The 25,908-nt window shown below is 43.7% G+C and overlaps 9 protein-coding genes across 9 annotated transcripts in view; 5 read left to right on the forward strand and 4 right to left on the reverse strand.

The window, feature by feature from the left end:
- LOC108600798 (guanine nucleotide exchange factor subunit Rich) lies at positions 1 to 4,682 on the reverse strand. Its single transcript, XM_017988578.1, has 2 exons — positions 4,559 to 4,682; positions 1 to 4,501 (listed from the first exon to the last, which is right to left on the reverse strand). Exon 2 carries the CDS (start codon positions 4,451 to 4,453, stop codon positions 260 to 262), a length of 4,194 nt encoding a protein of 1,397 aa, XP_017844067.1. The 5' UTR covers positions 4,454 to 4,501; positions 4,559 to 4,682; the 3' UTR covers positions 1 to 259.
- A 198-nt stretch (positions 4,683 to 4,880) lies between these two features.
- On the forward strand, positions 4,881 to 7,364 carry LOC108599957 (ATP-dependent RNA helicase Ddx1). Its single transcript, XM_017987208.2, has 4 exons — positions 4,881 to 4,994; positions 5,049 to 5,100; positions 5,157 to 6,832; positions 6,893 to 7,364. The coding sequence occupies exons 1-4, from the start codon at positions 4,979 to 4,981 to the stop codon at positions 7,336 to 7,338; spliced, it is 2,190 nt and encodes a 729-aa protein (XP_017842697.1). The 5' UTR covers positions 4,881 to 4,978; the 3' UTR covers positions 7,339 to 7,364.
- LOC108599960 (GSK3-beta interaction protein) lies at positions 7,339 to 8,165 on the reverse strand. The gene has a single exon (XM_017987210.1). The coding sequence runs from the start codon at positions 7,924 to 7,926 to the stop codon at positions 7,498 to 7,500; it is 429 nt and encodes a 142-aa protein (XP_017842699.1). The 5' UTR covers positions 7,927 to 8,165; the 3' UTR covers positions 7,339 to 7,497.
- Positions 8,166 to 8,287: 122 nt separating this feature from the next.
- LOC108599961 (U6 snRNA-associated Sm-like protein LSm5) lies at positions 8,288 to 8,820 on the forward strand. Its single transcript, XM_017987211.1, has 3 exons — positions 8,288 to 8,402; positions 8,465 to 8,661; positions 8,719 to 8,820. Exons 1-3 carry the CDS (start codon positions 8,354 to 8,356, stop codon positions 8,746 to 8,748), a joined length of 276 nt encoding a protein of 91 aa, XP_017842700.1. The 5' UTR covers positions 8,288 to 8,353; the 3' UTR covers positions 8,749 to 8,820.
- Positions 8,821 to 8,985: 165 nt separating this feature from the next.
- Positions 8,986 to 10,045, forward strand: LOC108599959 (bifunctional peptidase and (3S)-lysyl hydroxylase Jmjd7). Its single transcript, XM_017987209.1, has one exon. The coding sequence runs from the start codon at positions 9,047 to 9,049 to the stop codon at positions 9,989 to 9,991; it is 945 nt and encodes a 314-aa protein (XP_017842698.1). The 5' UTR covers positions 8,986 to 9,046; the 3' UTR covers positions 9,992 to 10,045.
- A 39-nt stretch (positions 10,046 to 10,084) lies between these two features.
- Positions 10,085 to 16,337, reverse strand: LOC108599956. The gene is made up of 8 exons (XM_017987207.2): positions 16,014 to 16,337; positions 15,480 to 15,576; positions 14,793 to 15,289; positions 13,161 to 14,739; positions 12,853 to 13,094; positions 12,260 to 12,795; positions 10,782 to 11,802; positions 10,085 to 10,722 (listed from the first exon to the last, which is right to left on the reverse strand). Exons 1-8 carry the CDS (start codon positions 16,266 to 16,268, stop codon positions 10,198 to 10,200), a joined length of 4,752 nt encoding a protein of 1,583 aa, XP_017842696.1. The 5' UTR covers positions 16,269 to 16,337; the 3' UTR covers positions 10,085 to 10,197.
- Positions 16,338 to 18,333: 1,996 nt separating this feature from the next.
- On the forward strand, positions 18,334 to 19,704 carry LOC108598984 (lipase 3). The gene is made up of 3 exons (XM_033293716.1): positions 18,334 to 18,436; positions 18,500 to 19,215; positions 19,281 to 19,704. The coding sequence occupies exons 1-3, from the start codon at positions 18,334 to 18,336 to the stop codon at positions 19,674 to 19,676; spliced, it is 1,215 nt and encodes a 404-aa protein (XP_033149607.1). The 3' UTR covers positions 19,677 to 19,704.
- A 2,683-nt stretch (positions 19,705 to 22,387) lies between these two features.
- LOC108599777 (division abnormally delayed protein) overlaps positions 22,388 to 25,908 on the reverse strand; it is a 59,492-nt gene continuing 55,971 nt past the window's right edge. Inside the window, exons 5-9 of the mRNA XM_017986831.2 lie at positions 25,679 to 25,865; positions 24,936 to 25,108; positions 24,134 to 24,341; positions 23,928 to 24,072; positions 22,388 to 23,865 (exon numbers count right to left, since the gene is read on the reverse strand). Of these exons, the coding sequence (XP_017842320.1) occupies positions 23,711 to 23,865; positions 23,928 to 24,072; positions 24,134 to 24,341; positions 24,936 to 25,108; positions 25,679 to 25,865 (868 nt within the window). The 3' untranslated portion in view covers positions 22,388 to 23,710. The remainder of the gene's footprint in view (positions 23,866 to 23,927; positions 24,073 to 24,133; positions 24,342 to 24,935; positions 25,109 to 25,678; positions 25,866 to 25,908) is intronic.
- On the forward strand, positions 24,408 to 24,895 carry LOC108599779. Its single transcript, XM_017986834.1, has 2 exons — positions 24,408 to 24,573; positions 24,640 to 24,895. Exons 1-2 carry the CDS (start codon positions 24,496 to 24,498, stop codon positions 24,784 to 24,786), a joined length of 225 nt encoding a protein of 74 aa, XP_017842323.1. The 5' UTR covers positions 24,408 to 24,495; the 3' UTR covers positions 24,787 to 24,895.

Here is a 25,908-nt window from a genome sequence, read left to right on the forward strand (position 1 = left end):
AGCTAATAAATTATAAATTACAATTGTATACGTATTTTGATTAATATATGTGTAAGTATTTTTACGCTTCGCTGTCCTTCAAAGCAGCGCAATTATATTAAACGCAACTGCTGCAACGTCCTTAAATTAACATAATTTTTTAAAAAACACACGGGCTGACACGGGTAAAAAAATACACTTTTTACAAAATAAACCTTTTAGAATGTATGTATGTTACGTACATGCAACGAGTATGTATGTGTGTGTTTGTATGAATGCTTTACATAATCTTACAGCTTTCCTTGTTGGCCTCACGACTGCGACGCCGCTGCAGCTGCTGCTGTGTGGGCGTCGACTGCGCAGCGGCAGCGAGCGTCTGATTACCATTGGCTTCAAGGCGCTGCTCCGCAGTCCATTGACTGCCGTTGGGCAGCGTCTGACATTTTGGCACAAAATTATTATTGGAGCTATCGAGCACATCGGTCTCATGTGTTGAGGACGTATCCGCCGCAGCGCTCAAGTCCTGGCTGAGCTCGCTGGTGTCTAACGCAGTGTCTACGCCCAGGGACTGTATATACTGCTCCAGCAGATAGATGTGTGGCTGCAGTGTCATCACAAAGCTGCGATAGAGTGAGCTCGCATTATCGAAGGTGCTTTGGCTGAGCTGCTTGAGTGCGGCCTCAATGCGACGACAGGCGCCGACGGATTCACTGCGTATGACCACGTTGACAATGCGTGAAATGGAGGCGGCATCCTGCAGCAGCATGGAGAGCATCAACGCATAGTCTGTGCAGTTGGCTTCGATGAAGAGCTGCAGCAGATAGCGCAGCTTAATGGCCAGTTTATCGTTCAGATAGCTGGCCGGTGCATCCGGAGCGTCATCCTCGGAGGCGGGCAGCGAGTAGAGGCGTCTATAGCGAAAGTTGTCAAACGACAGCTGCGAATGTGAGCGTTGCAACTGCTTGACTCCGGCTGTGTGCGGCAACTGCGGCGACTCCATCTGCGCAGCCAGACTAAAGTAACCCGACTCGGATGTTTGTGAGGAGCGCGCTGCCGCCGCCACAGGCGCCAGACGCAGCTGTGCGTACTCGTCCGTTGCTGGCGCTGGAAAGGCGCAGGGCAGCTGCAGTTGCTCATGCAAAGACTGCAGGGCAGCAGTAAAGTTATCCACGCGTCCAGCGCCCGAAGCCTCCTGCGTTAGCCAGTTGACCAAATGGAAGTCCAGATAGGCGCACATGTAGCCCAAGTCGAGTAACTTGTGCTGCTGCAGAAGCTGACGCGCATGGCGCTGCAGTATTAGGTCTATGCAGAATATCTCACGCTGTTGGCGCTCCTTGGTAGATTTACGACGCAACAGGCTGGCGGGTGTGGTGCTGCTGCTGCTGCTGTTGGCGGGCACAGTCTCCGAACTGGGCGTGGGTGGCTGCTTGTTATCCTTGGGCAGATTGCTGGTCACGGTGGTGGAGTAGCTGCGCTCACGCGTAGCAATGGGTCCAAGCACCAGGTTAAACACATCCGAGTGTTGATTCACCTGCGTTTGTGGCTGCGCCTGCGGTGGTGCTATCTTCACATTCAACAGCATGGAACAACGCGGCGAATCAATCTCATTGGGATCAATGGCCTTGAGAAACCGTATAAGATCCTTGGCCAACTCCCATTTGCGTTGATTCAATGCAATGTCCAGCAGGAGATTAGCATGCTGCTTGCTCACGGCTGAGGGCTCCAGATTCTGTATGATAATCAAATAACTTGCCGCAGTATCCAGCTGCTCCGACTGCAGGCAGAGCTGGAACAGCTCCTTAGGCTTGCCCGCCATACTAAACAGATACGGCCAGAGCGCAATTTCCGTCTTACGCGCACATTGCACAATGGTCTGCAGGTAGACAGGAAACTCGCGTATGAAATCCAAAATGCTGGGTAGTTGGGCATCCGGAATGGGCTGCTTGCTGCTGGCCTCCTCCTCCAGCACCTCATGCAGCAGCAGCTCTAGAGCGTGTGGAAAGTAGGGCAGCGCTCGACAGGACTGAGCTATTTCCCAGGCCGAGTAGCCCAGATTGCGTTTGATCAACTGACGCAGCACCTTGTGCAAGTAAACTTGACTCTTGCGCTCCAGCAAGGCAAAGGGCAGCGAGAAATGCGTCTGCGCTTCATTCACATACAGGGTGCTCTCGTTCTCCACGCCCAGCACTATGACGTTGTCAAAGAGTATGACCAGGGGATAGAGCTTAAGTGGGAAGCTCAGCATGATGCGCTTGGACATGAAGCTATGCAGACGCTGTGCGCCGGGACGCTCGCCGTGCTGCTGCACTATGGGCAACCAGACACGCATGCCATGTGCACCAGAGTAGAGCCAGAGGCAGTCCTGCATGGCGCAGTGCTCGAGCTGCTGCGAGAGCCAGAAGCACTCCACGCAACTGGCCAGGCAACTGGCAAGCAGCGTGTTCGGCAACTGCTGGGTGGCATCCTGGCGTTGTATCATCAATATGCGTCCGCAAACATTGACAATAATGGTTTCCGCCTCTGCTGGCAGCGACTTAAGTTCGTTTCGGAGATTGGTGACAGTCAGGCTGACAATGCAGGCGGGATGTATGCAAATGCTCTTGACATCCAATTCATAGGCGCAGTCGATGCTTAGTTTGTAGGCCGACTGTCTTTGCATGTGGAACAAGCTAACAATGCCGTCGGCTGTGAGCACTATCAACTGATCCTTGAATATATTGAGACTGATGACAGGCGCACGTAACTGCAGCTTGTGTCCATATTGATTATCCAGCTTACATTCAGCCGGATAGCAGCGCAGCTCGTCCGTGCGATCCAGCAGCGAGTAACAGCCCATGACTATAAAGCCCTGCCACCAGAGTAGTCCGCCGGACACGACAAAGTCCTTCTCCTGCGACTCGTTCCCAAAGAGTTTCCACTTTTTGGTGAGCATAGAATAATGAGCCAGTCCCGTGCGTCCAGCTACAGCGACTTGCAGTCCAACAGCATCTATGGCCGCATAACGTATGGGCCAATTGGTGGCGGCATAATTGAGTGGCAGCTGCAGCAGCGTCCAGTACTTGGACTCTGTTAAAATGCTGCCTATGTGCGGCCGTTGCGGCAGCTCTAGGCAATCCTCGTTCGCTGCTGTTGTCGCCGCGCTGCTGCTGCTCGGAAAGGTGCACTTGGCATTGCCATAGGTCTGCTCCAGATTATCGCCTTGATTAATATACAAGCAATCATCGCCTTGCAGCAAGATATGCGCATGTGCGGTCTGGCATGGATTCATGCTTAGCGCGCTCTTGACAAACTGCAATTGAAGCACATTGTTGACTCCCGCTTGGCAGGTCATGAATAGCTGATAGCCCTCAGTAGACCACTCCAGGCGACTAAGCTTCAATGGATTCTGCTTGTGTAGATCCACATGTACGCCAAAGTCCCAGCTAAGTGTCGACATAAGCAGCGCACCAAAGGTGCTCCAAAGCGAAAGGCCGCCATTGCGCCAGCTTACAGCCAACACACAGCCATCCGGACTCCACTTGAGTTCGTTAACAGCGCCCAAACTGCCTGGTAGGACATTCTCCGTCAGCAGAAGTCTGTGCGAGTATTCCAAGCTCGCAGTGGCATCATCTATAGCATAGATAGCTACAGCAGAGCTTTGTTGTCCATAGGCCAAGAGTCTAAACTTGTGATTAACGCTGCAGACGCTTGCATCCGCCACATCCGGCACCCAGCACCCATGCATGTGCGCTGTTTCGAAGCGCAAATGATCCGCCACTAAAAAGGCAGCACGCTGGTCACTAAACACAGCCGCACATCCACCTATGAATGGAGAGTACTCCAACGCAGACACAAAGGCGCCACTGCCAATGGAAGGTAACTGTTTGGCGCACTGCTGCTGCTGCTGCGGCACATAGAAGGGTATGTCGCGTAGCTTTATAACCGCCAGCGGTTGGAGTTGCTCGTCTGCCAGCTCCAGCTGTGACCACTGCAGACGCAGCAGCTCACATGATTCCGTTGCCAATAGCAACTCGCTTAAGCTTATGCAGCACACTGTAGAGATTACTGCATCCAGGGCAACGCAGTGCAGCTCGCGTAGACTTAAACGTGGAATGTTCTCCTTTATGAAAAGCTCTGCTGAATCCCGTTTCAGGCTTGCCGCGGGCGGATCCACTTGCATTAATATTCCACTGCCATTGGCATCAAAGTCCAGTTGATAAAGCAGCAAAGCGCCCGCGTCTGTTAACACCGCCAGCTGTCTAGAGTCTGGCTTCCATATGATTAGCAGATTGCCGCCATGCTGCTGCAGCGACTCCGCAGTGCGTCTGTAGTAGGCAATGGGCAGCAGTGGATTGGCATACCAAATTCCCAGAAAATCCGCTCCCACGGCAGCTACGAGTATTTTGACTGCATCGCAGCAAATGTGACGTATATGTGCAGTTTCACCTGGCAGCGCCAGACTGACGCGTTTTGGCCAGCCCACTGGAAAGTACATGATGAGGTGTCTCTGCCTCTCTATCGTTCTCTGCGGCTGAGGAAATCGCTGTAAACATTGTAAAGAGTTGTCAAACGTACAGCTGCATGTAATTTAAGCACTTACACTATTGTTTATTATAGGTTACACGTCAAATTTTACATATCTAATTACTAATTAGCACTTGCACAAAACATTTGCCTTAATTTAATAACAAATCAGTGCTTATTAGAGATGAGCGTTAGTATTTTTCTACATCTATGATAATGGCAAGCGATAGTTCAGGGCAGACTAATCAGCTGTGGCTTTTTGTGTTTTGCAACACTAAAGCAACTAAAATAACAAAAGTTGACCCAGACACAACTAGAAATATTTTGCAAAATACTTTGAGTTGCAGTGTGCTTTGAATTAAATATTAACTTAAAGTACAATTTAATTTAATTAAGTTAATGTCAGCAAAAGAGTTATTGTTAAAGTATATATAAATTGGAAAAGCACGCAAAAATCATATTTTAGCCGGCTGGAAATCTAATAACAATATTGAAAATGACCGCTTTTGAAGGCAAGTTAATAAATTGTTTACTATTCATTTTTAAATCATATAGTAAATTTATAGAATTTGGCGTGCTATCAGAGCTGGGCAAAGCAACAGATGAACTAGACTGGACGTAAGTAGTCTGAATTAAAGAGAAATTTACAGCACTTGCCAAAATTTTCCTTTTAGGCTGCCTACTGATGTGCAGGCTGAGGCCATACCGCTCATTTTGGGTGGCGGTGATGTGCTTATGGCCGCCGAAACAGGCTCTGGAAAGACTGGTGCATTCTGCTTGCCTATATTGCAAATTGTTTGGGAAACACTTCGTGACTTTGAAGAGGGTAAATCCTCTAAAGCAGCTGGCGCAGGCAAAACAGCAACTGCAACAGCTTGGACTATGTCGTTTTTTGATCGCACTAATGCGTTGGCAGTAACACCAGATGGACTTCGCTGTCAATCGCGTGAGTTTAAGGAATGGCATGGCTGTCGCGCCACCACTGGTGTCTATGGCAAAGCAAAATTCTATTACGAGGCTATTGTAACCGATGAAGGGCTCTGCCGCGTCGGTTGGTCCACCCAAATGGCCAATTTGGATTTGGGAACATGTCGTTATGGCTTTGGATTTGGCGGCACCGGCAAAAAATCTAACAATCGTCAATTTGATGACTATGGCGAGGCCTTTGGCAAGGCAGATGTAATTGGCTGTCTGCTGGATATGCAAAAGCTGGAGATAAGCTTTACTAAAAGTGGTGTGCCATTGGGTGTGGCCTTTAAAATACCAGAAAATCTTCGTAATGATACCTTCTATCCAGCGGTGGTGCTCAAGAATGCCGAGATGTTGTTCAACTTTGGCAAAACAGAGTTTAAGTATCCACCAGGGAACGGTTATGTGGGTGTCTGCCAAGCAGGCGCAGATCATATCGCACAAAATCCCTTAGCTAGCGCCAATACCCATGCCGCAGCTGCAAAGCCCGCACCCAATGCACCACAGGCCATTATCATTGAACCGAGCCGCGAGCTGGCCGAGCAAACATACAATCAAATTGAGAAACTCAAAGTGTATCTAAACAAGCCCGAGGTACGTCCGCTGTTGCTCATTGGAGGTGTTCGTCTTGAGGAGCAAAAGTCCAAGCTGCAGCAGGGCATACATATAATAGTAGGTACACCTGGACGCTTGGAGGAGCTTATCAATAGTGGGTTTGTACAGCTGACACATTGTCGCTTCTTTGTACTGGACGAAGCGGATGCGCTGCTGAAGCAAGGCTATACGGATCTCATTGAGCGACTGCACAAGCAAATACCCAAGCTCACCAGTGATGGTACTCGCCTGCAAATGATTGTCTGTTCTGCCACGCTGCATGCCTTCGAGGTGAAGAAAATGGCCGAGCGTTTAATGCACTTTCCCACTTGGGTGGATCTGAAAGGCGAGGATGCAGTGCCCGAGACAGTGCATCATGTGGTCTGTCTAGTAGATCCTCAAAAGGACAACAGTTGGCATCAGCTTCGCGAGGCACTGCGGACCGATGGCGTGCACGATCATGATAATGTGCATCCTACAAATTGCTCCCCCGAAACGCTCTCTCAGGCAGTCAAACTGTTAAAGGGCGAATATTGTATAAGTGCCATAGAAAAGCATAAGATGGATCGAGCCATTATATTCTGTCGCACCAAGCAGGACTGCGATAATCTGGAGGAACATCTGCGTCAGCGTGGAGGGCAGCGGTTTTCCTGCGTATGTTTACATGGCGATCGCAAGCCTCAAGAGCGCAAAGAGAATCTGGATCTGTTCAAGCGGCAGCAGGTAAAGTTTCTAATCTGCACAGATGTGGCTGCACGTGGACTGGACATAACTGGCTTGCCATTCAGTAAGTTTAGTTAAATTTATATCACTTGCAGATAAAATATATAAATCCCTCTACCCTTAGTGATTAACATAACACTGCCAGACGACAAGGCCAACTATGTGCATCGCATTGGCCGTGTGGGACGCGCTGAGCGCATGGGCTTGGCCATAAGTCTGGTATCTACGGTGCCAGAAAAGGTCTGGTATCATGGTGAATGGTGCAAGACGCGTGGACGCAACTGCAGGAATACAAATTTGACTGATGTGCGCGGCTGCTGCATGTGGTACAATGAGCCCAACTTGCTGGCCGAGGTGGAGGATCATCTAAACATAACCATACAACAGGTGGACAAATCTTTGGATGTGCCGGTGAACGATTTTGATGGCAAGGTGGTTTACGGCCAGAAGAATCTTAATATGGGCACGGGCTATCAGGATCATGTAGAGCAACTAGTGCCCACTGTACGCAAACTGGCAGACTTGGAATTGCAATCACAATCTTTATTCTTGAAACGCTTAAAAGTCTAAAGTGGTTCGATTTTGGGTTGCTACGCGATCCGAAATACTTTTGTGGTCACAAGTACATACAAATACATAAATAAACTAACATTAAAATCTTGTGTTTAATGAGTACAGCCTCAGGTTGTAGTTGCTCGTCGGGGCACCCCTTGTTCAGTTATTATACTCTTACTCCTCCTCCTCGTCTTCTTCATGGAATTCAGTTCGCATTTGCTGCAGTTGACGCAACTGCTGGCAGAGCTTATTGCCAAACGACTCCACATAGCGTGGACTGATTTTGTCCAACAATGCATATGGGGTTTCAAATATCTCCTCCTCCTCCGCAGCTTCCGTCTCACTATTCTCGACAGACGCAACTGGTTGTGCCTTGCCTTCATCAATGGTGTCGTACTGCGAGGAAACAATCTTGAAGCCCCGACTTGTCACCTGCACACAGCAGGTGGCGCTCTCTATGGTCCGAATGTTCAGATAGATCTGCGTGGCACTGCTGGCCAGCTTGGAAGAAATGGCAATTTCAGCCACATGCGCCTTAACGTCGTTTATAATGGCATTTGCCTCGTCAATACAGCTGAACACTTGCTCGTCACTTTCCTCCATGCTGTCAACACGCTTGGCAAATCTTTCCTAACTGAACTTTTCTTATTTAGTTTTAGTTTTACTGGCGCAACATGTTTTTTACAACCGTATGTTCATATTCAAAATAATTTTCATGAAAGATTGAGGTGGTTGGTCTAGACTAGAGATGGGCTTGCAGCTTGGGCCACATATGACTATCGATAACAATAGAGAGTGTCGTGCCAATAAGCTACAACTTTAGTTGCCCTCTTGGCAAAGCTTAATAAAAGTTATTTCAATTATTTTTGATAATAATATGCCTTCAAAATAATCTGCTAATATCTAATAGGCTTACACTAACAAAAAGCCGGCTTTGGTTTAAAGTTATCGATGGAAATGTTCAGCACTCGCACATCTCTATTTCATGTACAAAGTTTCTTTTTAATTCTGATTTGTTTAATTTGCAAATATGACCGCTGTACCTCCACCCGCAAGTATTGCTACACTTATGCCACTGGGTAAGCTTTTAATTTATTGACAGAACATCCCAGAACTTAACGATGCTACTATTGTTCTGCAGAGCTTGTGGACAAATGCATTGGCTCAAGGATACACATTATCATGAAGAATGATAAGGAAATGGTGGGTACGCTGTTAGGATTTGACGATTTCGTAAATATGCTCCTGGACGATGTCACGGAGTACGAGAATACGCCCGATGGACGCCGCATTACTAAATTGGATCAGATTCTGTTAAATGGCAACAACATCACAATGGTGTGTATGGACATTGCATGAATGAAATAACGCTTACAAATTGTTCTCTCATTGCAGCTGGTACCTGGTGGTGAGCTGGCCGAGTAGCAAACTCTTATTTTTCATTCAAAACTCAATTATACAAATAAAATTATAAAACAAAATATGTATGCAATTCTAGCAACAGGTGTGTTTATTAATCATATGTCAATAAGAGCCTGTTAAGAACTAAAGTAACCCCAGAATACGAGTTAGCGTTCATACCAGTTTTATAACAAACAATCTCTATATACATTAAATCAGCTACCTAAGCATACTCATAAACAAAGTAATATCAAACATTGGAAAGAACTGTGGAGGCGAAACGATTATTTACAAATGAAAGTCCGCTTCTATCGTTTAACACATGGCTCAATCTCAAATTGAAGCTGCCATAAAGCTACTGCTCCAGGAAGCCGAGGAACTGTCAATTGGTGGCCAGATCGCGGAGTTGAAGCAGTTACCCACACCTTTGGAATTTGCGCGTGACTATTATGCTAAAAATGCACCTGTTGTCATACGTAAAGCAGTGGCACATTGGCCAGCTGTACAAAAGTGGACGCCGGACTATCTGCTGAATAAGCTTAAGGACAAAATTGTGGATGTAGCTGTTACACCCAATGGCTATGCAGATGGATTAGCTACGCAGGATGGCAAGGAGTACTTTGTGCTGCCGTTGGAAACACAGATGCCATTGTCAGAGCTACTGCAGCGCCTAGATGATCCCATGGGCGCTGTGCATTATATACAAAAACAAAATTCCAATTTTAGCTTGGACTTTCCCGAGCTAGCAGAGGATATACTGCCCACGGACCTAAATTTTGCGCAGCAGTGTTTTGCGAAGGATCCCGATGCAGTGAACTTCTGGCTGGGCGATGAACGTGCCATTACCTCCATGCACAAAGATCCCTATGAGAATTTGTATTGTGTAGTAGCAGGCTACAAAGATTTCATATTGCTGCCGCCACATCAGCTGTGCTGCGTACCACGCCGACGTTATGAAACGGGGGTGTATAAACTGAATTCTAATGGCCAATACTACATAGAACCTTTTCTAAATGAGGGAGAGCCCCAGCATACAGAGTGGGTTAGCGTTGATCCGCTGTCACCCGATCTAGGGGCATATCCGCAGTATGCCAAGGCGCGTCCACTCCGCGTCCGCGTGCATGCAGGTGATGTACTCTACTTGCCCAACTATTGGTTCCATCATGTGAGCCAAAGTCACAAGTGCATCGCCATCAATTTCTGGTACGACATGGAGTATGACAGTCGCTATTGTTACTATCGCATGCTGGAACAGCTTACCAGCTAGCATTAATATTACCATACAAGCAAAATATAACAATTATAAGTATATTCTATATATTAATCTTTTTGCACTTTTGCAAAATGCGACGAAAAAAAATCTAAAATATAAAATGCACGAACAAAAAATATAATTCTGTGCTAGTAACTATAGTCTTGTTATGTGGGTTAAGTTAGGAATGTTAGGCTGGGTGCTGGGGTTAGTGCTATAAGTTAATCCAAGTTGCTCTCAGCTGAATTTGTGCTTGCAGCAGCTGCAGCGCCGTTGGCTTCCTCATCGGGATTTTCATTATTCTCGCACTCAGCCTTTTTTTGATCTGCCTCAGCAAGATCAGCGTCATTACTCGAATCCGGGGACTCCTTGCTCACGATTTTACGCTTGCAGCCATTGCGTGGTTGTTCCACAACAAACAACTGTTCTAAGTAGCTACGATACCAGCATAAGAAATCATCCCGCTGTCGGGGTACATCCATCTTTTTAATCTTGGCATAAATGCGTTTGGGTGAAATGAGCGGTGAGGCTGCATGTGGCGTCCATTGAGCTGCCGAGTTTTGAGCTGCATTTGCCGTTAACTTGGACACCTCAGCAAGCAGCGAGTCATTGATGATGGTGTTGTTATGCGTCTGATTGCGAATACGCTTGATAATATACTCAATAAGTTCATGATCGGGAGTCACTTCTGTGCTGGCGGCCGAGGTAGACGCTGCTGCCTGCTCAATAACCACTTCAATAATTTGCTAAAAGTAATAAAATCATATTTATCAAATATATAAATGCTGCAGTGCAACAAACTCACCTCATCATTGTCCGAGACAACAGCAGCCGCTGCTTCGCCAGCTGCCTCGATTGCCGCTGAAGCAATCGGCTCGTGCTCAGCTCTAGCGTTGTGATTATGTTGGGGCGTAGCATTGCCACTTTCTGTGGATTCGGTTGGCTCTATCTCTGCTGGCTGCGATTGACTCTGATTAATCTCGAACTGTGGCTGCTGTTGAAATTGTTGCTGTTGCTGCTGCTGTTGCTGCTCAAAGAGCCGCTCCAATCTGCGATATACGTCCTCCTTGATGGACTCATAAAACTTGGTGGTAAACTTATCATTTTTTAGTGCGTTCACCAACAAATTGCGATTTAGTTCTTCCGACGCGGTTTCCTCATGCTGCTCCGCTGTAGCATGCGCTTCATTAGCTACCATAGGCTCCAACGCGCTGCTTACATTATGCCAAGGCGGTATAGGCAATTGCGCTGGTGGTAGCGCTGGCAGGATTTGCATATGTGGCGGCAGCTCAAAGTCAAAGCGCAAATGTCGCTGCTGCAGCGGAGTCAAGGACACGGCTGAAGTGCTGGGCTTAGCGGGCACCTTGTTGCGTTGATACAGAGGACTATTGACATTCATATTAACACTGCACAGCTGCTGTTGCTGTTGCTGCTGCATAGCGGCAGCATCCTCGTCGTGACGCTGATTGCGCCGCCTGCTGCTGCTATATATGGCCGCATCATTGTTCTCCTCTACATCCACATCGTCGACAGTCCAGTCTCGACTAGTGCTACTATTATTTAGATTATTGCTGCGACTGCTGCTGTTGTGAGTTGGTGGCTGCTGGGGCGACTCGTAGAAACGATGTTGCTGCTGCTGTGGTGGCGTGGCAACCACGTGTGGCTGTTGCAGCAACATGCTGCTTGTGCTGCTGCGCGTGCTGTGTGGTAAATGGCCTGCGGAGAAATAACTGGGTCGCTGGCGCTGTCGCTGCATTTGACGATATTGCTGCTCCATATTGAGCTCCTCATTGCTTTTGTTGGAGAGCAAGTTCTGGCGTGTGTAGCTGCAAAGCGCATAAATATTAATGGGTTAATGCAAGCAAGCAATCAAATCATAAATTGTTAATAAGCTATTCAACTTTCAGAATTAACAGCTAAGTTTGCTCAAATAATTTTATGTATGACTCTAGTTGAAAACTATTAGTTCATTAGCTTAACAACACAACATAAATGTGGATAAAAAATTAATTAAGTTAGTAGAAAATGTTTGAGCTTTAACATAAAATATTGATAATAATGGCTTTTACTTACATATGCACTACATTTAAATTTTAATCAAACCAAAATAATGTGCAACTTGCTTACATTTTTTATTACATAAGTTGCCTTTCGTTTAAAATTTAAATAAACAGCTGCTTGGTGTCGAGTCTTATCGAAAATCAAAAGAACAAATGGTCGCAGCCTAGTCCACAAACAAGTGACCAACACCAAAGGATTACACATAACTTGTGTTGGCTTTACCTGCGAAAGTTATCCCAGTAGTTGTTGGCACGATTGCCCGGCGGCACCTGATTGTTCAATGTGGGCGGCGGCACAGCATCCTCCGGCAGCGAATGCAAGTTGTTGGCATGATGATTCTGTGTGCGCAAGTTGGCATTATTCTGGTGTATGGTATTGTTGTGGTGATTCATAAATATGGGTCCCGGACTGGCACGATACGAGTTCGGCGACAAAGGCGTTTCATTGTTGTAGTGTGTCGTAGACGTCGGTTGCGGAGCGGGCGGTGGAGGCGGCGGCGGCGGCACAGCGTTGTTCAAATACGTTTGCTGCTGATGCGCATCGGCGCTGCCGTAAATATTGTTGCGATGACTGCTGCGCTGATAGTTGCTGAAGGCGCTCTGATGCGAGGCGGCGCCAAAGCTGTAGAGCTGCTCGGACTGCGCGCGATTGGTGCCGCCCAGGCACAGATTATTCGAGGGCATTTGGCCGAGAGCAGCGGGCGGCGGCATGGATTCGGAGCGCAGGCCATAGCTTTGCTCCTGCAGACGATCTTGCAGCTGTTGAATACAAATCAATGTAAATTTGATTATAAGTTTAGAATTTAAAGTGTTTACCACATGTAGCTGACTATTGAGACTGTCGATTTCGCGCTGTTGATGCCACAGCGTTTGATTGCACTGGCAAACCGAGTTGATAAGCATCTGCTGTGTTTGCATAAACTGCTGCATCAGCACTGCATCCGGCGTGGCATTGCTGCTGGATGCATTCGAAGACCCAGCCGCATTTGCTTGTGGCGCCGTTGCAACGGGCGCATAAGCAGGCGCTGCAAGCCACGCATTTCCACCATTATGTGTATCTATTTAAATAGAAGATTGCAGTTTTATTAAATCTATGATTTGTACTGCGATGTAGTTAGACTTACTCCACATGCCTTGCACCGGCGCCATGGGCGGTGGCATATATTGTGATCTGGTGCTGCTGGACTGTATGCTGTCATTGCCCAGCGATAGACTATCCATGGTCATGTTCAGCTCCTCTTCATTGTTAGATAGCGAATGTGGTGCTGCCTGTGGCTTATGTTGGTGACGCCTGGATGGAGGTTGCTGCTGCTGCTGCTGCAATTGCTGCTGTTGTTGTATTTGTTGCTCTACCACTGTACTGGCAGATGGGGCGCGCTTGAGCGTTGCCGCTGAAGCAGTGCGCGCATGCGCAAAGTACCTATCGCTATCGGTGTCGTCGTTGCCCTCATCATCCGCCTCGGAGGTGGTGTTGTTGTTATGGCTGTTGTTGTTGCTGCTGCTGCAGTGGTTGTTGCCATGGTCGTTGTTTACGTAGCGCAGCTCATACTCGCGTTGCTTCTGTTCATACTCCTGACGCAGTTGCTGGCATTGCGCATGTAGCTCCTCACGTGTGGGCACATGACGTGTCGATTCCAAATCCTCTAGCGATTGCTGCTGCTGCAGCTCCATTTCGCGCTGACGCATGGGTGTGGGCGTAGGTGTGAGACTGCTGCGTTTGAGCGCTTCATCGCCCATTTGCACTGCGGCTGCTGCCTGCTGCTTGCGTCGCTCGATTTCCGCCTTGAGCGCCAGTATGCGATCACGCTCCTGTTGCAAGCTGGCCGCCTCAGCGCGCAACTCGCTGGTGACATCATTCAGCTGATGCACGCGTTGTGTTATTTCCATTGGTATCTCCACGTTTTGACGCGTCTCTAGCGCCTCACCCACGCTGGGCGTATTCTCCTCTATCTGCGTCACCGTGTTGAGCATATTCTTCAACCTAGCCATCTGCGCTTTGAGTGCATCAATGTCTGCCGTCTTCTGGTTGATCAGCGTCTGCGCCTGCAGTGCACGTTGTGCTGCATTGGCAGCCTCCTGACGAATTATGGGCACATTGCGTTGATACTCTACTGGCACTACACGCTCATTGCTCGGCTTTGGCGACACACTGCTCTTAACGACTACCGGCGCTGCCTCTTGAGACTCCTCGCTAGACTCACGCACACGCTGTGCCGTCTCTCTAGCCGTGCGATTAATGCTATTTAGCTCGTCAACCAAATTGCGCATGTCCTCGCGTTGTGTGCGCAACGATTCTAATTTCTCTTGAAGCGCTTGTTGCTCAGCCATAATCTCGGGACCATCGTCGCCCAGCACATTGCTTAGCTCGTTTTGATTGTGTATGAAAGCCGTGAGATTCTTCATGCGTCCGACTAGAGAGGCCATATCATCCTGCACCTGCTGCACGGACTCATAGTTGGGTGCCTCGCCATTGTGCGGCAAGCGTGCTGTTTGCTGACGCAGTTGTTCCATTTCGTTGAGATGCGTTTTGGCCATGTTCTGTATATTCAAAAGCTTGGCCTGCTCTTGCTGCAAATGCTGCATATTACGGTTGGAGGCGTCCAGGCGCTGCTGTAAATCGTCAAAGCTGGGCGTAGTATCCGGCGTGGGTGTGTCCATGACGCTATGCAGCGATTGTATGGACTGCGCGCGATTGTCGCTCAGCTGAAAAATAACAATTTAAACAATTTTATTTTTATTTAGAGTAACCAACATACCTCGCTTATGGGCACATCCTCCAAACTTGTCGAATTGACAATGCCCTCGTCTCGTTCGCTGGTGGTGCTGGGATTATTTTCGTGCACCATATTGTTCAGTTGCTCCAACAAAGTGTCTGCTGTCTGCTGACCACTGGCACTGGTATTCCAATTCTCATCCAAGCCCAGCAAAGTGCGCAATATATCTACCTGTGAGCGCACGGCGTTTGATTGGTGTGACGAATGGGTGCTGAACAGACGATTCACTAGCGTCTGCAGTGCTGTCGAATGGTTGTTGCTGCTGCTGCTGTTGCTGCTGCTGCTCAGCGATTGCTCCTCGCTGCCGTTGGTTGTGTGTGGCGTAACAACGCCTACTGTGGCATTGGGTGTTGTCGCTGTCGTTGATTGACGCTTGCGCAGCACAGCGACTGTGGCAGGCGTTGGCTGCTGTTGATGCTGCACTCGCTGCACTGGACGCACCGGAAAGCAATAGCGCTGCTGTTGCTCCTGTAGCTGATCTGTTCAATACATACAAACGGGCATTGGCATTAAGCACAGTGGCAGAGTGACGCAGCCTATAGCTGGCCAACTGCCCACACTGGGCTTTTATTTTTGTGCGCCAGGCTATATTTAGCATATGAACTAGCGCACAATATGTTCGTGTGGGCAGGTACGCACTTAAGAAATTTCCTGTATATCATTACTTACCCGCTGTTGGATCGTAACTATGCTCCGCGGCCAATTGACGCAGTGCCTCACGTTGCTGTTGCTGAGATTTCGTTACTGAGGCGCGCTCCAGCAGCTCCTTAAGGTAACAATAAACGTAGCTTATTAGTGGTATTAAAACTAATAGACAAATAAGCAAAAACGCGGCAATTTTGCAACAATTTCTATTGTATATATATAAAATCTATTTGTATGTTTTTGTGTACGCTGCGAAAGTTTTCTCTTCGTCTGCTACGTTTGAAGTCGATTGTCTTACTGAACAAAACGCTATAAGATTCTCGAATATTATTTGTTGCCAACATGAGTATGAAATGTATTTTTAAATGGCAAGAGCAACACCTAAGAGCCAAAAGAGTAAATGCCAATGATCAGCTGGCTCCCCAAATGCCATGGCAACCAATATAAACAAATTAGCTTACACCTGCCTGTCATCCACACACACACACACACACACACACAGACACACACACACACACACACACACATACACACACACACACACACACACATACTTACAAATATGGCTTTGCAGGAGCCGCGCTGCAATGAATTTGTAGACTCCCTTTCCCGTTCACGTTCCAGCTGCTCCTGTTGTTTTTTCAGCGATAAGTTACGTGCACGGCTGATGCTGCTCCTGGACGAGTTCGTTGTTGTTGTTGTTGTCACTGTATTTGTGCTCAACGGCTGTGCCGCACTTGCATTTGTAGTAGTTGAAGCCTTCAGGGCTTGCTTAGGCACGGCACCTCGGTTTGTATCGCACTCGTTTTTCATTGTTTAACTTCACAGAAAAAATATATACTTATGGATTATGCATACAAATGCCACAATTACAAATATTGAATTTAAAACTAGTACTGACACAACTGACGGCGCCTACAGCCTGTAATTTTAAATATAAACAATTTTAGCACTGAATTAGACCATATTTATTACAGCGTCTGCAGCTCTTATTCTCTTCTTGGTGGCACGTATCCTTACAATCTAATGTTGTTGCTGCGCACCAATTGTTGTGCGTATTTGTTTCTTAAACACTTTAATTTTTTACAACAATCACACGGCTAATACATTAAATTTCTACAATAACAATTAATAGTATAGCAGTATTATCAATAATAATTGTAAGAGCAGTGCAGCAACATATGTGCGAGCAACAGATCCGATGTTCGAGCTCGTCTGTAAAGTGAGCACTGTAATGTTAAAAATTCACTGTACACTTTAAATGTTAAAAATAACAACAGCGGAAACTTGATTTTTTGCTTACACTTGTTGCTCCTTTCTAGATTCAGAAACCTGCACCAAGATAATGTGGATCTCAGCGTCTTATGTTAGTGACTGGAATGCTACTACTCTTGCTGTTCTCCTTTGCCATCTATACAAGCAAATTGCGCACTTCCTCTTTGATATGTGCCAACTGCGGCTTCCCGCTATACGATTATTTTTCTTTCTCAAAATTAAAAACTCACCTCCACCACTTTATTAACATTAGCTTTACAGTCCTCAATTTTTATCGATGAATATCTTATCGATGATATGAATATAAACTTAAAAAAAAAGTTAAATTTGCTAAGAATTGTTTGTTATTGATGCATAAGTAAGGATCTATTTGATAGGATTTACGCATTATTTGATAGGAATTTATTTAAGCTAAATTAAGTTACATCAATACCTTACATATAATATATTATTATTCATATATGTATAAAGGAACTATAATGGTTAATATCTCAGCGATTGAAATGCTACACAGGCCTGCCCTTTTATTCTTTTATTTATGCGCCAACAGCTGAGTGCGTGTCAACTGATAAAATTAGTAATGTTAATCAGTTAATATGCATGCTTATCCGGGGCGAGAAAATTTATCCTTGGCACTTGAATTTATTCTCGGTACAAGAATGTTTAAAAGCAAAACATAAACATTCCCAAAGGAAATAATCATTGGTACACTGAAATTAAAAAACTGTATTTTGAAGTTTTGCAAATGAATGTAACAAGGAAAAGGAGGCTTTGCAGACCCCATGAAGTCGATATAGCCATATCCGTGTGTATGATCAACGACAACTCACAGACTGTAAAAGCTAGAGCAAGCAAGAGTTGGAGCTGGGTGCAATTTCACAAAAATTAATTTTAGACTGAATCCAGGTGAGTTTCTCACGTTCAATGGTATACACTAGTAAGACTCGTTGAAAATTCGTTCACATGTACAGACTAAAACTTGAAGATTGACTAAGAACGCCTATTAAAAACCGTTATCTATTTTCGCTTTGGTATCAAAAAAATTTAAAGATTAACGCTCTTTCAACTTGAAATCTTCAATTAAATGATTCCCAATCTCTACAATAGTGCTGATGGGGGGTAACGCCTTTCAACTGTAACAAACATTTTGAAAAATTTAGGTTTAACTTTCTGAAATGTCTAACAATAAGTGTGTTTTGATATATTTTCTAAGAAGCTTTCATAATATTTATAAATAGCATTTCCGGCTCCTAAACAAGTTTGGAACAGTCTTATCTTATAAAGACAACAAAAGAGCACCACCTTTCAGCTTAAGAGGTGAATTATTTATTGCTATAGAAAAGTTTTGGTTGTTTTTATGGCAATAGTCCCACCTATGTCTCAGTGAAAGTGTGACCACATAAATCTCGTATGGATTATCAATGCGAACATGCATTACAATATAAAAATAAAATGCCCCAACGAAGCACTTGAGTGATCTAATCAAACGTGCTGATAAGATTTGCCAAAGTAGCGCTACCGTCGAAGGCTTATAAAAAAACAGTTTAAGCAGTAGCGGCACAAATAATTGCGTTAGTTTGATCCGAGCCAGGAATAAGTGGAGATGCTAAAAGTGTCGCTAATACTACTAGTTCTGTCAGCAGCTGCTGTGCTGGCAGATTTCGATCCGTTTCTCGACATACCCTTCAAGCCAGTCAAGGACATCGGTAAGTATTTCAATTCAATAAATTAAGAGAAGTACGTAGAGCAATTGTTGTTTTCTCAGGCAGAGCGTATTGAATCACATGGCTATCCGTCTGAATCCCACTACGTGGAAACCGAGGATGGTTATGTGCTGAATATGTTCCGCATACCGCACTCGCCCAAGTTGAAGAATGAGAAAAAGGAGCGTCCGGTTGTATTTATTATGCATGGTTTGTTCAGTTGCTCAGATTGCTTCCTGCTCAATGGACCGGACAATGCATTGGCCTACAACTATGTCGACGCCGGCTATGATGTCTGGCTGGGCAATGCACGTGGCAATCTTTATTCCCGCAAGAACACTAAAATGAGCATTAATCATCCCTATTTCTGGCGCTTTAGTTGGCATGAAATAGGTCATTACGATCTGCCTGCAATGATTGATTATGTGCTCGCGACCACAGGACAAGAGAAATTACATTATGTGGGTCACTCGCAGGGATGCACCACGTTCTTTGTCATGGGCTCCACGCGTCCCGAGTACAACAAAAAGATCAAGACTGCGCATATGCTGGCACCGCCAATTTTCATGGGCAATGTTACTGAGGGCATTATTCTCGCAACTGCACCATATGTAGGCTCACCTGGCTTGGGTGCGGAGCTGCTACAGAATCAGGTCTTTTTGCCACTGAATCAATATATTCAACGCCTTCTGGACACTGCTTGCAGTAACCAGCCCATTATGCTGAGCTACTGCAAGACGCTCGCATTGATGTGGGGTGGAGATCTAGGCAATCTTAATGCGGTAGGCAACAAATTTGATCATAGCCCTTATTAGCTTCTGACCAACTTTATTTTGAACTATTGCAGACACTATTGCCTCAGGTGGCTGAAACTCATCCCGCTGGCATTTCCACTAATCAAGGTATACACTTTATACAATCGTATGTCTCTAACGATTTCCGTCGTTACGATTGGGGTCCCAAGAACAACTTAGCTTTTTACGGTACTGAAGTGCCGCCTTCGTATGACATCACGAAGATAGATGCCAATCTATATCTCTACTCGGGTGAAGCTGATGGCTCGGCTAATGTTATGGATATTGCACGCTTGCCGGGACTGCTGCCCAACATGAAGGAGCTTTATACAATACCCGACCCAACCTTTGGTCACTTGGACTTTATATTTGCCAACAGCGTTAAGGAGATTATTAATGATAAAGTGATCGGCATAAGCAAAGACTACGATGCCAAAAACAAATTTTAAATAAATATTTGTTGTATCTGCAAGTTTATTATTATTTTTTTTTATTTATTTACAAGCAACATTATTTTACAAAATATAATATAATAACTAAAGGTGGGGAGTACTAGCAACTGTTACTGTAACACTGATTGCAGCACTTGTCAACTGTTGAGCTTAAATTATACGCGTCATGATTTTTTATACCCTCTGTGTAGAAATCTATAAGGTACAAAATATAACATTGATAGTTTTACAAATACAAATACCTTTAATCAGCTCAGATGATTCGGTAATGTTCTGTACTTCTGTTTGTATGTCTGCCTACCTGTCTGTATGGACATTTTAGGAAATATAAGAGGTACTATTTATATTTCGGGAATAGCAAAAAATAACAAACATTATTAAATGACCAACTTTATTTTGAACTCTTGCAGACACTATTGCCTCAGGTGGAATTTCAACTAATCAAGGTATACACTTTATACAATCGTACGTCTCTAATGATTTCCGTCGTTATGATTGGGGTCCCAAGAACAACTTAGCTTTTTACGGTACTGAAGTACACTTTTGTATTCTTTCAAACCAATTATCATAGCAGTTAGTCTACTCCTCCTGAAACAAGGTTTTTGAACATTTCAACACCTCGTAAATTGTTGGCGCTCGTAAATTGTTGACCCCGCTGATATTCGGGAACAAGAAAAAATCATTGGGTGCCAAGTCAAGACTGTACGGTGGACGAGTCATCAATTCGATGTTTTGACTGCTCAAAACTTCACATGTTGACGAGATGTATGAGATGGAGAATGATTCATATTTGGCATCTTTAAAGGAAAAACATTATTTAAGAGATGACCTGGACACCAGTTTGAATCTTCTAATATAAAAACGGGGGGTTGAAGACCTCGCTAATTTCTCATGTATTCATACATATACCTATACAGAAGGCGAATGTGGAAGCAATAAAAACACCTACAATATCAAATTTAAGTACGAAGCGTGTCCGCATTTATTGAGCTACTGTGCCTAAAGATAAGCAATATTGCAATAACAAAAGCTGTTAAATGGTATCAACATAGATTGGCTTAATATGATAAGCAACAAAATTTACAGGTGAAACTTAAAAACAATGATTTGAAATAAATCTGTAAATATATTTACATATGCGTCATATGAGACAGAAGAAGACAATTAAAATTTTGTTTTACATTTACAGTATTATAGAATTTATTATCATAATAAGCAAATAAATATATATTGTGTTTGGCATGCTCAGATTTGGAAAACGATGCAGGAAAAACTCAAAATTACTATACAGCAGACCCCATAACCGGTTGAGAGCTAAAATTCAAAAAGTAGCCTTTTGTGAAGCATCTTAGTTAGTTTAATAAAATTTCGATGAACAGAACCAGAGCATCCAACATCACTCCTTGTACTTGCTCTTTCAGTTTCGGTAAACACGTCGTAAAAACCAGAACTAACCAGTGCACTGTCGTTAGAAAGTACAAACAAAAACCAAAAGCAGCCACATATTAATACATAGGGCCCAAGGATGTTGCTTAATCAAAATTTAAATACGGAGCACCTGATATTAGAATCTGTAAATAGAAAGCAGACGTCTGATTGCCTAATTCGTTGGATAAGACAGCTGGTCGCATACTTGCAATGCAAAAGAAAGCTCTAGAAATATGTTTGCTGTGTATTCATAAAACCTTGAATTGAACATTGAAAATACTTAAATTAAAAATAAATATGTATGCTTTCAGCTATTTCTACTAATCTTGCGACGCTTAAATTGCCTCGCGACTTTTATTTCAAAATTAACGTACAATTATAGAAATCCGTGAAAACTGTATTTTCCTCTCAATAAATAAGGCAAACAATTTATGAAAAGTATGAGTTTAACATATTTAGATTTGGCAAATTCCCCCGGTTAATCCGTTAGAACTGCACTTTCGATGGGTTTCGATAGTGGGGAGCCATCGATAGTGGCGCTAGTTCCATTGAAAGTTTTCCACCACGCAATTAGAACGTATCATCCACAACAAAAAAGAATATTGATGGGTGCGAGCGAGATGTCTGTATATTTAATGTTGGACTGGTGTGCGATGTTTGAGCCTGCATGGAATTAACGCGCGCTTTTTAAATTGGAAATATTTACGTTTTATTTGCATTTTAAATTAATTTTACAAAAAATTATTTTATATAAATTGCAATCGCTCAATTGTTAATAGCATTTTTTCAAGTTTTTAATAAATATTTGGACTTGCGTTGTGTGTGTGTTTGTTTGTTATATTATTTATTGTTTGCTTATGACACTAAAAAGATAAATTTATGTATATATATATCGTATGTATATAATATTTTTGTGCACTTTTTGCAGTGGTTATCTTCGATGATTTTGCACGCATTCGACGATGTTTTTCTTGCGTTGCGGTATACATAAGTTACAGTATATAATATGTTGGTTTAAGTTTAAACTTAAATATTATTAATCACATGCAATAGTTAAATAATAATAAAAATAATAATTAAACGTAGTTTTACACATACACATATGCAGTTGTTCAATATAGTTTTGTTAGTTTTAAACAAGTTATACATATGAACATATACATATGCATGAATATTAGGGTAAGTCGATTGGATACAAAATTTGACATAATGTTATAGCAAAATGGTAATCTACAGAAAATTCTAGGTAAAAAAAAAAACATGGTTTTCAGCAAATAATGTTTTTTTTTTCTTAAATAACAATTTTAAATTATAAAATGTATTGCTGCAACTCTATACCGAGTATCAGAATCGTATTAACTACAACAAAAATATGGTAATAAAACCCAAAGACACCACTAACAAATTGTGAACTGCGCGGGTCCAAGGCTACTTTTAAAGCCATGGTTAAATATTGGAAGAATTTTTCGTAGATTACCTGTTTGCTATGCGATTTCGTCAACTATCAAGTCTACTCACCCAAATGTATATATGTATATCAGATTGTTGTGTGTTTTAATTTGTCTACTAACTAAATTTTTAATTTGCTTTTTCTTGTTGTTCTCAATAAACCTGCTCTTTTTACAAATTACACGCTAAATTATTACACTTAACTGCGCTAATACATAAGTATTTTAGTTGCTTAGTTAACTAATAGAATTTTTACGCATTCCTTTAAAGTTTTGCTTTGTTTTTGGAGCATGTATGTGTGTCTGTATATTCAAGAAACAGTTTCTTAATTTTTTTTTTTAGTTTATAGTTCAAACTTAAGTTAACAAATTGCTCTCGAATGCATTTAATGCCATTACTTGCATTAATTGTTAATGCTATACATATATATTATATATAGATTTCATGTTGTGTGTGTGTATATAAAGCTGTAAGTCTTCTAGTTTTTCATTCATATATAATGCCCAAAAAAGTGCGTTTTACTCAACTAAATTCGCGCTGACAACAATTATTTGTAGTTTTAGTTTTAGTTTAAACATTTAAATTCTGCTTTTGTATGTACGTATGTTTGTGTATGTTCCGATTGCTTTTACTACGCAACTCTATATATGTAATTTGTAATTTTTTACACCAAAAAGGAACAAGTGTTTTTACTGTAACATTGAGCTTTAGACTATTAATATATTTTGCTTAAACTTTTCGTTGGAAAAATTGCAAGCGTTAAGGCGAACAATTGTAGAGCCCTAGTATATTTTTAAATATTTTTTAATATATTTTTTTTTACCAACACATATGGCACAAAAGTCTAGTTAGCTGTTTGTGTGTTGGTTCTGGCTGTCGTCAATAAAATTGAGCAGCCCAACTTTTGGTGGCTGAGACAGAGAGTGTTGTGGCGTGGCTTGAATTGTTGTTGTTAAACGCGCTTGTTTAGTTAATTAGTTACTTGCAACTGTATATGCGACCTAATATCTAACAAAATTAATGGTAACAACTCAATTTAATATACAAATCATAAGTCATTAAAATTTACTTTGTGCGCGCGCCCTTTATGCACTGATTTCCAGTTTCTCGGAAGTTCCCCTTAACCTTTGCAGCTTTCTCTGGTTTTGGGTGCTTTAACTACTACAACTATAAAGTGTGACTAGTGAGAGCAGCAGTGAGGCTACCGTATAGCTAAGCGAGCAGGCAGCGCCCTTAGGGTTATCACGTGGTTCAATCTCGTTGCCCAGACTAGGCGTTGTTCCCGCTGGATCAAAGTCGGGCGTAGCACCTGCAGGCAATGAAATATTGATATTAATATACACTTAAGTAAGTTAAAGACCAGCAAGTTACCATCTCCGGAACCATCGCCAGAGCCATGCATGCCGCCATATTCCTCATCATCGTCGCCTATGTTGTGATCGCTAGCGCCAGCAGCAGAGCCCTCATGGCCCATATCACTCTGTATATCATGGAGCTGTGTACTGGCAGCGGGTGCCTGGAATTAAATTTATATTTAACACACTTAGTGGTGATTAGGCTCTCCTAATGCTACTTACCGCCACTGCAATGCTCTTGCGTATTTTGTTGAGCTTGTCAATAAGCTCACTAATCTTGCTCGACTGCAGCTTGTTCTCCCATGGCACCTCGGGATTATAGCGCTGTGTGTCCGTCTTTGGTGTCATTAGCAGTTGTGTGTAGTCGCCGATGCGATCGCCTGTCCAGCAGAGGTGATCATCGCGCTGCGTGTAGTCCTCATCGCAGAAGCTATTCATATAAACGTCAAATGGCTTTAGAGTTTGTTTCGAAATATAGTTTTCAATTTTAGCTCATACACTTTGGCATTACAACTCGACAGACAGCTAGACAATCTCGCTCAGCAATAAATTCTTTATATATTTAACAAAACGCATACATAAAAATGTTTCAGGAACTTGTTCTATTTGTGCACAATACAGCGCGTAACTTTTGCCTATCGCGTCCGCCAGTGGCACGTGGGGTAAGTTGTTGAGGCCCAAGTTGCCACCAAGTCTGTATTTGTTTCTATCCCTATCCCTATCCCTAGACTGCCTGTCGCATACCCATTAGGAACAGCGTGTGGGCCAATGTGATCTTCTTCATAGCCATCTTTACGCCGCTCTATGTCTGCCTGCTAAAGGATGCGATTGGCATATTGCGTGACTTCAACTACAAGATTGTGAAGAACAAATAGCGCTAGCAGTTTATTCAACGTTCTCAGGTTTTCAGGTCAAATGTCGGTCATTGTTAACTACCACTCTGTACATTCTCGAATACATACATACACATATATATATATATATATATATGTACATGCATCCTTTGCTGTCTCTCTACACTTACTTCAGCACAATGTTCGAATAGAAATCCTTGGACTTTTCAATCGTTGACAGAAATTGTACACTGCCTGGATCCAGGGGCGTGCTCCATTTAACGCTGTTGTGCTGCTGCAACGGATGCGCCTCCTCGCTGCTTGTGGATGGCAACAGATTGGGTGTGCCACAAGTCTTCTTCACCTGCGAGTATAGATAGTTTGGAAGTTAGGTTCAGTTAGTAAGGCTTTAATACAATGTGGTGTCTGTCTTTCCGACCTCTTGACGCATGTTGCACTTGCAATTTGCATTTGCCTGTGTGTCAGTTAATTGACCGTTTTAAGTTCTCCCCCTAACCTTCCTGCCATGCTGCATACATTTATCAATAATTAATGTCTGCCCTCGTAAAATTCATTGCAAAATTACTCGTTGCGTTACGAAGATTTTAAATATACCGACCCATACCATACCAACCACGTATTGATCAAAAGCGGAAATCCCTTGGTGCATAAATAATATCGGACAGACAATTTTAAAATTAGAGTGAGCTCTGCACGGAGTAGAATTTGTGTTTCTAAAATTGGACGCAAGCTAATTTTCTCCACACGTTGACTATGGACAGTGTACGAAACTCCGACGGAATCTCGATCTGCTCAGGCTATAGGAGCGTCTCTATATTCAAATTACTTTAATTTTACTTTGAGTCGGAATCGGACATTAAAGCTGTGCTTTATCATAATTTCAATTAGATTTTCTTTTTCATACTCAGCACACCTTTTTCTCTAGCTCCGGACCATTCTCCATAGCCCGCATTATGGCCTCTGAGAGTTTGGCGTCCAGCTGCTTTATGGTATTCATAATACCGCTATCCGAGCGAATATGCGTGGACACCAGACTGTCCAAGCCCTCAACCACATTGCTCCAATGGCTATCCATGCCAGCATATTGCGCTGAGCAGCCGCTGCAAGTGAGAAAGACAAATTCAAATAGATATATTTATATCA

This window comes from Drosophila busckii, chromosome 3L (genome assembly GCF_011750605.1).
Source record: "Drosophila busckii strain San Diego stock center, stock number 13000-0081.31 chromosome 3L, ASM1175060v1, whole genome shotgun sequence".
NCBI lineage: Eukaryota > Metazoa > Arthropoda > Insecta > Diptera > Drosophilidae > Drosophila > Drosophila busckii.

What these genes read in the sequence shown, in the direction of transcription:
- LOC108600798 (XM_017988578.1), bottom strand. Translation starts at nt 4,453, where the DNA reads ATGTACTTTCCAGTGGGCTGGCCAAAACGCGTCAGTCTGGCGCTGCCA.
- LOC108599957 (XM_017987208.2), top strand. An exon ending in ACAGATGAACTAGACTGGAC is followed by an intron (nt 5,101 to 5,156) that starts GTAAGTAGTCTG and finishes TTTTCCTTTTAG; the next exon opens with GCTGCCTACTGATGTGCAGG. An exon ending in CATAACTGGCTTGCCATTCA is followed by an intron (nt 6,833 to 6,892) that starts GTAAGTTTAGTT and finishes CTCTACCCTTAG; the next exon opens with TGATTAACATAACACTGCCA.
- LOC108599960 (XM_017987210.1), bottom strand. Translation starts at nt 7,926, where the DNA reads ATGGAGGAAAGTGACGAGCAAGTGTTCAGCTGTATTGACGAGGCAAAT.
- LOC108599961 (XM_017987211.1), top strand. Translation starts at nt 8,354, where the DNA reads ATGACCGCTGTACCTCCACCCGCAAGTATTGCTACACTTATGCCACTG. An exon ending in TGCTACACTTATGCCACTGG is followed by an intron (nt 8,403 to 8,464) that starts GTAAGCTTTTAA and finishes ATTGTTCTGCAG; the next exon opens with AGCTTGTGGACAAATGCATT. An exon ending in ATGGCAACAACATCACAATG is followed by an intron (nt 8,662 to 8,718) that starts GTGTGTATGGAC and finishes CTCTCATTGCAG; the next exon opens with CTGGTACCTGGTGGTGAGCT.
- LOC108599959 (XM_017987209.1), top strand. Translation starts at nt 9,047, where the DNA reads ATGGCTCAATCTCAAATTGAAGCTGCCATAAAGCTACTGCTCCAGGAA.
- LOC108599956 (XM_017987207.2), bottom strand. Translation starts at nt 16,268, where the DNA reads ATGAAAAACGAGTGCGATACAAACCGAGGTGCCGTGCCTAAGCAAGCC. An exon ending in TACTGGGATAACTTTCGCAG is followed by an intron (nt 11,803 to 12,259) that starts GTAAAGCCAACA and finishes TGCGCTTTGCAG; the next exon opens with CTACACACGCCAGAACTTGC. An exon ending in TTGTCTCGGACAATGATGAG is followed by an intron (nt 10,723 to 10,781) that starts GTGAGTTTGTTG and finishes TATTACTTTTAG; the next exon opens with CAAATTATTGAAGTGGTTAT.
- LOC108598984 (XM_033293716.1), top strand. Translation starts at nt 18,334, where the DNA reads ATGCTAAAAGTGTCGCTAATACTACTAGTTCTGTCAGCAGCTGCTGTG. An exon ending in CAAGCCAGTCAAGGACATCG is followed by an intron (nt 18,437 to 18,499) that starts GTAAGTATTTCA and finishes TTTCTCAGGCAG; the next exon opens with AGCGTATTGAATCACATGGC. An exon ending in ATCTAGGCAATCTTAATGCG is followed by an intron (nt 19,216 to 19,280) that starts GTAGGCAACAAA and finishes GAACTATTGCAG; the next exon opens with ACACTATTGCCTCAGGTGGC.
- LOC108599779 (XM_017986834.1), top strand. Translation starts at nt 24,496, where the DNA reads ATGTTTCAGGAACTTGTTCTATTTGTGCACAATACAGCGCGTAACTTT. An exon ending in GTCCGCCAGTGGCACGTGGG is followed by an intron (nt 24,574 to 24,639) that starts GTAAGTTGTTGA and finishes CCCTATCCCTAG; the next exon opens with ACTGCCTGTCGCATACCCAT.